At 39.9% G+C, this 9876-nt stretch overlaps 1 protein-coding gene across 13 annotated transcripts in view; it reads right to left on the reverse strand.

Annotated features, from left to right (window-relative positions):
• Positions 1 to 1307: 1307 nt before the first annotated feature.
• SRRM1 (serine and arginine repetitive matrix 1) overlaps positions 1308 to 9876 on the reverse strand; it is a 22530-nt gene continuing 13961 nt past the window's right edge. For 9 of the 13 annotated variants that reach the window (XM_014517817.1, XM_025198726.1, XM_014517815.1 and 6 more), the window contains 7 exons: positions 9525 to 9669; positions 8263 to 8304; positions 6676 to 6780; positions 5840 to 6301; positions 4951 to 5143; positions 3205 to 3396; positions 1308 to 2248 (listed from right to left, as the gene is read on the reverse strand). In XM_014517817.1, coding sequence (XP_014373303.1) covers positions 2144 to 2248; positions 3205 to 3396; positions 4951 to 5143; positions 5840 to 6301; positions 6676 to 6780; positions 8263 to 8304; positions 9525 to 9669 — 1244 coding nt within the window. In that variant the 3' untranslated portion in view covers positions 1308 to 2143. Of the gene's footprint in view, positions 2249 to 2870; positions 2961 to 3204; positions 3397 to 4950; positions 5144 to 5839; positions 6302 to 6675; positions 6781 to 8262; positions 8305 to 9524; positions 9670 to 9876 lie in introns of all 13 variants that reach the window. The other 4 variants (XM_014517820.1, XM_014517818.1, XM_014517812.1 and 1 more) reach the window with 3 other exon arrangements.

Genomic DNA, 9876 nt, shown 5'->3' on the forward strand with positions numbered 1-9876 from the left:
AACCTAACAGTCACGTGCGTTTTCCTAGACAAAGGAAGTAGTAAATGGTTACTGCCCTTATTTGAAATCGTGCGTCTCAGGCACCCTCCAACAATTCTGACAACAAATGGATGTGTTATGTGGGTGCACCTGCCTAGAAGGAATAGCGAAGCCCCGCAGCAAGGAGCGCTGGTGGAGTTATGGAGGAACAGAAAAACAGAGTCAGCATATGCCTAGTCAAAACAAACTTTTCACTTCTTAAGCAGAGTGAACCAGCTGTTTAACAAGACTTAAAATCTGTCAAAGACTTTGAGCTAGAAGAGATGAAGAATATGAAAAAACCAGATGGGAGAAAAACACAGAGAAAAATAGCTTACTAAATCCTTGCTGGAATGAAGGAAGCATGACTGAGCTTTTAGGAGTGGTCATACTACGCATACAGGGAGCACATCACTGGAGGAGTAGTATGAAGTGTTGAGACTAGCACGGTAGGTGTCTGTTATAGTCTGCCATATCATAACTATCAAATTCAGGAGCATTTTAAATGCATGTTTGTCCACAAAAATGTTGACTTGTTGCTCCCTTGAGTTAAGTGTTGGTTAACTAAGATTACAGCATGCTAAAGCACTTCAACAGTTAAAAGAGATACAAACATAACGTGCAGGTTTTCCTCACCTTTACATATCTAGAGCGTATCATGTATATTTTGAAAATCAGACTGACTTCAAATAAAGAGGTCATAAAAGATCTATACTTAAAATTAAATAAACAAATTGTTCACAAGTGAGATTCAGAGCAAAAGTATTTAAACTGTCTTAGTTGAAACCCAAATTACTATCTAGTAAGTTAGTTTTGAAGTTGTGTGTGCCATCAATGCATTCAAATTTCAGGGGTTGCATGTTTAACTTCACACATGTGTAAGTATGCAGTAAAGCTAAAACAAAATTAATATAAATTTCTCCTTTTTTATCTTACATTTTCTCATCACCTTGCAATATTCTACTTCCTATAGCAAGTGATTTTGAAAGTCTTTTTTTTTTTTTTTTTAAACATAAAAAGCATCACAGAAGAGGTCAATTTTAAGCTAGCTTTACAAAAAAAAAAAAAAGAGTCTATAGTACCCCCGATTAACAGATTCAGGGTTATTTTTTTATTTTTGCAAAATGCAGTAAGTCTAACACCTTAGTTTTTCCATATCTATGTTTTTGTTGATCCTGTACAAGAGGAAGTAGGAATTTAACTTGGGTAGAAAAACAGTCAGCACTGCTTTAAATTTAGAAATTTATTTTTGTTTAATCCACAAGCTTTATATAGCTTTAGTTAAAAAAAACAAAAACGAAAAACAGTGAAAACATGACAATATCCAAAGTTCAGGTTCTCCAGGTTTTCAAAGACCACAGCTCTGAAAGTATATCATTCAGAAGAACCGCAACGAGACAAGAATTATGAATGGGGCAACGACATCATCTCACAAATAAAATTTATGTAACTGAAGGAACTTTTCTGGGACTGCTGATCATGGAAATTGCCCTTTAAAAAAAGAACATAAGAATACAAATGAAATTCCAGTGTTCCAAATCAACTTGTTACATCAATATAAACCCACAGTGTCCTGGCAAACAATATGCTTTCATTTATGTACCATTCTAAATTTCTATTCTTGATTCACTTTAATGGAGGCTATACAGGCAACATTAAAGAACAAAGATTATGGCATTAAAATATCTGTATGTACACCTTTGATAATTCAGTGGTTTTGCTTCTGGGTAAATCTACAACCCACAAAGGTTGGTAGTTTAACGCAAGTAGATGCAATAAACTCCGAAACATGAACTTTGTAAATACTGTATACGTTTTGGTCATTTTAAAGAAACTGCAGAGTTGCCAACAATGTTTAAAACCTACTAAAAAAAAAAAAAAAATCTTACTGCTTCTAAAGAAAATTTCTTACTCTAAATGAAATAACATCAGCTGTCAATGAAAGAATGTCACTAGTACACTGTGGACGCCTTTTGTAATGTAAATCCATGCCCTTTTACATGGTGAACCTCAACCTAGCAATTACAACAAATGTTATATTCTAAAGCTCAAACACGTTTTAGCAATTTGAAATTGAATTCTGAGTACAAACCAAATAAAATGTACATATATCAAAGGTTTCAGCCTAAGACGGTGGTGACACTTGTGCCTTCCTCATTGATCTCAGTGCCTTCTCTCGCAGATGCTTTTCTAGATCATCCAGATTATCTTCAGCTTCACTTTCAGTCTCCTTAAAGTAAAAAAATAAAGTAGTTATTTCTGCAGCTACACTAGGTAATAGAAACTGATATAGTACCATTTTTACTGCAGTTTCATATCAGACTAACACAGGATCTCACTACAGTTTTCTGCCTCTAAGCCAGCTGACATGCTAGAATCTTGTCATTTAATCAGAAGAAGTTTGAAGCACATCAATTAATATACTGGCTAAAGTTAACTATTTGCTCCAACTTGGTGGTGTAATTTTTAGAAGGACTTAAAAAGCGTGCATATTTATATAGAAAACATGTTGGGTCCTGAAAGACGTTAGATATGAACTATCTTTGCCATTTAGCAGCTTTCTATATTCTCTGTAGATACATAAAGTCAATTTTGCATTCAAAATTTCAATGGTGCGAAACCTGGTCGACAAACACAGCAGAAAGCATATACAAACCAACCTACAGAATTAAGAAAATAAACCATGTCTGTAGGTCTGTGAAGCAGTACCTGCTTAAAGTCTTAGGGTACCTGTACTTTTAATATTTGAAAAATGGCAATTTTTTTAAATGATTACCTTTAAAATAATAATACAAACACTCGCATTTATATGATAGATTACATTTTTCCAGGGTAGAAATTAGGAAATTTACTATTTCTTGAACTTCCCCGCCCTGACGATCTCATCTATACTGTCAGTCCCTTTTTTCAGCGTCCACTAACAGCCTCTCACGAGCAGAGGACTGAAAGAAAGGGAAACTAGAATTACTCACCCATAAGTAGCATTATTCAAGAGCATTCCTCTATATCCCAAAACTAGGATAATGAAGGGGCATCTGAACTAAGTGGCAGCTTGATACAGGCCCTACTAATTTGAACACTGTTGTCCAATCCTCCCGTTAATAATGAGGCCTGTAAAGCTGTTATTCCACTGCATTTGAAACCATAGGCTTGGGGGCTATTTCAACATTAAAGACCACGACTAACCTTCTTAGGTTCTGTCTCTGCTTCTTTGTCCTCCTGTGGTGACGTGGTAGTAGCTGCCACTACAGCAGCAGCCGCTGCTGCAGCAGCCTTCTCTTTCTTGTGTTTTTTGTGTTTCTTGTGCTTTTTATCCTTTTTGTGTTTCTTATCCTTCTTTTTCTTCTTCTTCTTCCCCCCACCTTCCTGATCAGAATTCTGTAAAAAAGAGCAATACATATGATTTTTATGCCTGGCGTGTCAGCTTTTTTATTTACTTTGTTTAAAGGGATTCAAATCAATCCTTTTGTGCAGGTCAGTGCAATTTATGTGCATAACTAAAAAAAACCCAAAACAAAACAAAAAAACCCACACAAACTCAACGTGGACTCAGAAAAAAAATAAATCAAACAACTCATATACCAAACCCATTTCTTAGCAGAAGCATTCAAGCTCAAAAAAGAGATAATCTACATTGGGAAGCGACATGCTTGTTATGCATTAAGAGCTTAGAAGCAATTTATTGCAGCAATACAACTAAGAGCTCTACAGATGGTAAAAATGAAAGGGATTAAAAAAAAAGTACATTAAACTCCATCTACAACTAGTGTACAGCGCAGCAAGTCTGGAAAGGTTTTCTGTATTCCATTCCAGTGCCCAATGCACAAGAACACACTGCATGCCCAGAGATAAAACTCCATAGTCTCCAGTTAGCCACCTGACCAGTCACTGCCAGTCAACAATGTTTCTACTAGCACAGGGGTTGTCAACTGGGGGCACGCATACCCCCAGGGGTACTTGGGAGGGCCCTATGGGGTAGGCACGGGTGGGCGGGAGGCAGGGGAAGTTCACATGGTGGCCACTGCCACTTCCCACCACCCCACACTGCCGCTGCTCTGTGTCCAACTGTGTGCCACCCCACCACCCCTTGCTTCGCATCCGGCCGCCAGAGGTACACCTATTAAAAAAGGTTGAAAACCCCTGTACTAGCACCACATATGGAAGTTTTGCCCTTGAAGTGCGACATGACTTGTAGTTGTCAAAAACCATTACTCTATATTCTACATTTTCTTTTAAAACCAAAGGGTCTTCAGATTAGTAATCGTCTCAAATTTTACAGGTCCCAGTAAAACGTGGCCTCACTATGATTTGGGACCTTAGTAATATCAATAATCTCATTAAAACAACATACCTCCTACAAATTGTGCATAATTTTATCATATTGTATAGAAACACTAACTGTACGCTGAGTAAAAAAAGTACTTCCCTCCTATTTGTTTCATATGAATTTCCTAATTTCAGTGAGTGCCTCTAGTTCTACTGATCTGAATCTTAAACTGGAGTTCCTGTTCATTTTGTTCACACCCTGCGTGGCTTTATAGACCTGTATTATATCTCCCCATCAGCCTTCTTTCCAAGCTGAGGAGTCCTAGACTTTCAGTCTCTCCTGGTACGGTTGTTGCTCTGTACCACTGATCATCATCGTTGAGGTTATATACATTGTTTTAAAAGCATGTGCAAATGTGAAAACTGAAACGCTGATTAAATCTGGACATGAAGTGCATTTTAGACCAAATGAAAAACTTTTATTTTAAAACAGAACAGCCTTTACTATCCCATAATTTAAAAGGTACTTTAACGCACTATGGAATGGGTTGGGATTGCCCAAGGACCACAAGCAAGCATTAATAGGATCAACTTGTCATACATTTGACAAAAGCCCCCCATGCCTATTCTACATCAGTAGGATTTTTATTAGAAGAAAACACATACCCTTGCAGGTGATGGACTCTGCGTGGGGCTTTTAGCCTTTTTCACAGGTTGTGGAGACCAGTTAGTGGAAGGGGACCGAGACCGAGCTGGGGATGGAGGAGCTTGATGTTTCTTAGGTGCTGGCTCAGGTGATCCTGATGCAGACCTGGATGAAGACACTCTTCTCGCTGACTGCGGACTTGGTGTGGAAGCCCTTAAAAATAAAAAGTCTACAGTCAAATGCTTTTGCTTTTTATTCCAAATTCATACAAAGCAACCACATTTCTCTGTAACTAGCAATGGCAATGTTACTAAATTGTTACAGGTCTACAAATTAATGTTCTGGTTAATCCTTTAATTTCTGTTAGAATTCAGCTTCAGTTAGCTGTAGCATCACAAAATGATCACAGAAAGGAAGATCCAAGACATTACTAGGCACAGCAAAATGGCACGCCAAGAAGATACAGCAGACTTAAAAGAATCTCAGTATCTTTCCTTAGACAACAGCTAGAGGTGCACCAATATATCAGCTGCATATCAAGATCAGCACCGATTAAAAGGAAAATTAACATTATTGGCTATTGGCTTTTTTTGCTGGTGTAGCCGATAATGCTACCTATAAATGTCGTGTGCATGCATGCAGCTGCAGCATGGAGGCAGCCAGGAATTCAGCCCAGCAGTTTGGAGAGCAGCACCCTGCTGGTAGTCTGGGGGGTTGGGGGGGAAGAGGTGTGGGGCAAATCAAGGCCCACGGGGGGCAGGGCGCCGAGGCAGCAGTAGGCACTGCCCAGTCAGGACAGCAGATGGGAGCCTGGGGCTAGGATCGGGACAGAGCCATGGGTGGCTCTTCTCTTGCTTTAACTATTTTTACTTTCCATATCTATAAGCTAATTTATTTTATTTTTTTTACTTTGTCTTCTTGGGTTCTGGGGTTCTTGACACTCTTCTGATGGGTCGAGTGCTTGGAGATGGAGACTGCCTTCTCTGGGGTGAAGCTGAAGCTCCCCTTCGCAGCGGTGGTGGACTTGCCGAGGTATGAGAAGCTCTAGGCCGTGGTGAAGGTGAATGCCGTTTGTTTTGTAAGGGGGATCGGGTTTCACGATTAGACCTGCTGGGGGGAGATCCCTTCCTATGCTTGGAAGATAGAGATGGAGAACGTCTCTTTGCAGCTGGAGAACTTCTTTGTTTTGGTGGAGGAGAATGCGAGACTCTGCGTTTCGACTGTGGCGAAGGTGATGCTCTTCGCTTTGGCGGGGGAGGGGGAGAAGTGGTTCTTCTCTTCGGGGGAGGAGAAGGAGAGTATCGTCGTTGTATTGGAGGAGAGTATCTTCTGGGAGAAGGTGAGCGTCTGCGTGGAGGTGGCGATGGAGACCTAAAAATACAAGTTTAGAAGCTGTTATGGTAGCAAGAGAAATGCACTTGGATCAAAGGAAAGATTTTACTCCCATGGTCCACTTTTAAAATATTCTTAAACAGTATTTAGTTAAGAACATCGGAGCATACCTGAAATGAACAGTTATTTCCATATTAGACAATGAGAGCACTTGCTTGCTACACTTAGGACTTTGCCAACTAAACCACAGCCAAAGAAAATAAAACTGATTTAAAAAAAAATTAATTCCCATGAAAAGATTTGTGTTAAAGGCATCAGTTGCATAAATCATTGTATTCTTTCTTTCAGTACATAGTTATACAGCTCTACAAACACAGTATAATAGAAAGCAATCAATGCAGTTCAATAGTTACCTTCGCCTAGGTAACGATGGTGATCTGCGCCGTCTTGGTGGAGGTGCTGGGGAAGGTGAGCGTCGTCTTCTGGCTGGAGGCGGTGACGGACTTCTCCTCCTCCTACTATAATGAGAAGAGTAGCTTAAAAGAATCTAATACCCGATGGTTTAAATTTTTCCAGCTGTTGTCATTATCCCCGAAAACTGTGCAATATTTAGCTATTTCAAACACTTCTTCCAATGGGGATTCTATTACAATACTAATATTGTCTAACAATGATTATGTCCACAAGACCAAAAGGAAACCGCCAAGTTTTCTCAGAGTATGGCATGGAAGCTGTAGTCTTTGCCTTATCATACAAGCTTTTAAAACTCAGACTAAGAAAATATTTATTATTGAACCGGGATACCTAAATGGTTTACAAATTCAGAGGCACAGAGATACCAACCAATTCCAAGAAGATGTGTCTACCACCAGCAAACTTAATACTGCAGAGAGTGCAGGCAAAGGGAAAAACAGAAAAAGAGGAGGGACTGAAGGACTACCTTTGTTAATATAAAGTATTTGGAGCAGAAACTAGGTTCTTTATGCTCTAAAGAAAAAGGTTTGCAAGTTATTTCTAAGGAGGAAAAATGTGCCAAATACAGTCCTTCCAGAACATTAGAAAATCTTAAATCAGCTTAATCTGTGCAAGAAAAATACAGCTTTTCCATGACTCAAGTTAAATAAAAATGCAAAGACAGACCAGTAACAAAAAAGTTACAGCAGGACAGCTTCGAACAAACAAGATATTCAGTGAATATAACCTACTGGTTAAGATGTAATTCAAAATACCCTTATTTTTCCACAGCAGTATATTAGATGCTTCACAACTAACTTTGTTCATGAAACCACATACCTGAACTCACATGAGTTAAAGAATACCCATTTGTTTTCAAGCATCACAGCCAAACTAATAATACTATCTAGTCACACCTTCAACATTTAACATAGAGAATAACTAAGACTAGGAACATAGTTTACACAGATACAGAGACCTTAGCTGAATTTATTCTTGTTTAAAATTATGAAAATTGTACACAAATTCAAGGAGTCTTTTGAAGACTGGCAAATTCTAACAGGCACGCTCAGCATTTAAAGGCAGAAATTAGTCGCAATCTGGCTCAGAAAGGTTACGTCTTACACTGTAATTAATTTCTGGTTAGTAGTGGCAATAAGAAAGCTACCTTCCCATAGCATTCATAAATGCTTCAGTAGCATATGAAAAGAATCAAGCAAGCTAAATTGCCTAAGAGGAACAATTTAGGGAAACAGTTTTTAATAGCAGTGCAGGTAAGAACCTCATACCGGATCTTATTTCACCAATTACAAAAACTGTTATTAACTAGGGAAATAGGGAGGATGTTAAAATTTCACTTGCAAAAAACGAAAAAAACTGTGGAAGTGGGCAGCTGGAATTTCCTTGGCCAATTATCTTCTTATCTGATTTATCTTCCTGCAGGTTGAGCAGGGGAAAGGGAAGCTGTGCTCATCATCTGTGACAAAAGTATGGCTTGTCTAAAAGATCTTAAATTTAAAACTCTAACAGATTAATATCTAACCAACCTTTTAATCACTGGTGATTGCCACCTCTTTCCCATCTGCATCCTGACAGCAGTGGAGAAAAAACAAAAGTCAAAATTTCCGTTTGCCACAGATCCGAGGCAAATACAAACATAACTCATAAGTTTCAAGGCCCAGATCAAGTTAATCCTGCTGTACTAGCTCCTAATATTAAACTCTAGGGATAGGGGTCTAAAACCAACAGAAGTCAATGACTGATAGATTTTAGATCAGGTCCTAGCATTATAAAGGAAGTCTACTGCTAGTATCAAGATTTTAAGCTTTCATCCCTAAGGTCTAAAATGTATGTGAAGACCACCTTTTACTCAGGCTGTACAACATTTGGACAGTAATTATCCCAGCCCCCCACCCCCTATTTCTGCTGAGGGTCTGCAAACAATACATGTAAATGTAACACAAAGGAACAGCCCATTTTTAAGCTATGGAGTATGTACCTATATATTAGGGCTGTGCGAAGCTTCGGTCCCCAATTTGATTCGCCCTGATTCAGTGGCCAAATCTCCAAATCCAAATTGAATCAGGAGACCCTTTAGTCTCTCCAAATCAAAATCGGAACCCTCCAAATCCATTTGGAGAGATTCGGCTGTAGACACAGCTTTAAATGTTTTTTCTACATACCTCAAGGTACCGAGGGGTTTCTGAATGCTGCGATGCTGGGGTGCATGGAGCATCCCACACGAGTGCGGGGTCTCCCCAGTGTGCTTGGCAGCAGACCTGGAAGTGGACCAGAAGCACTTCCAGGTCTTCCCGGGAGCACGCCAGGGCCCCCTCCCGCCCCCCCGGCTCGGCAACTGGTGCCTCCTGCGTCTGGGAGGTACCCGGGGTCCCCCTGTAGTCGATCGCTGAGCCGGGCTAGGGGGGAGGCCCTGCCCCGCACACTCCCCGGTAGACCCAGAAGTGGACAGGAAGTATTTCTGATCCACTTCTGAGTTTCCCACCAAGCATGTGGGGGGCCCCCCAGCACTCCTGTGGGATGCTCCATGCGCCCCAGCATCTTAGCGTTCATGAACCGTGTTGGTACCTTGAGGTATGTAGAAAAAACATTTAAAGCTGTGTCTACAGCCGAATCGCTGATTCTCTGAACCAGCATCGAATCTTCAGATTTGGCCAAATTGAATCCAAATCAACAAATCGAATCACTGTCCCCAATTGGGGCCAAATCCAAATCGAACAGGGCCCATTTCACACACCTCTACTATGCATGTATCTAGCTATCTGTTGTGCAGAAGTAAAAAAATGCTTACCGAGGGGAGGACTCTTTTTGCCGTTTTCGCGGAGAAGGTGACGGACTCCGTGAATGCGAGTGTCGCCTGCGCCTACCCACTTCACCATTCTTTACATTTGATCTTTTAGGTCGTTCCTCTTCAGAGGAAGATGATGAACCAGAGTCTATAAATACAGAATTTATCTCTGAAAATTGTTTCACAATTTATTCTTGCACAACTAATAGCTGAACAATAGATATGGCTTTATTCTTAAAGTAAACCCTCTTTTTTTGTCGTGTTATTTATTTTTCATACTTGCAGACAGCAACAGTATGGTAGAAAGAAGTACCAGGACAGCAAGATAAAACCCACAATTTCAAAACAAACCGCT

Source organism: Alligator sinensis, unplaced genomic scaffold, assembly GCF_000455745.1.
Source record: "Alligator sinensis unplaced genomic scaffold, ASM45574v1 scaffold337_1, whole genome shotgun sequence".
Classification (NCBI taxonomy): Eukaryota; Metazoa; Chordata; order Crocodylia; family Alligatoridae; genus Alligator; species Alligator sinensis.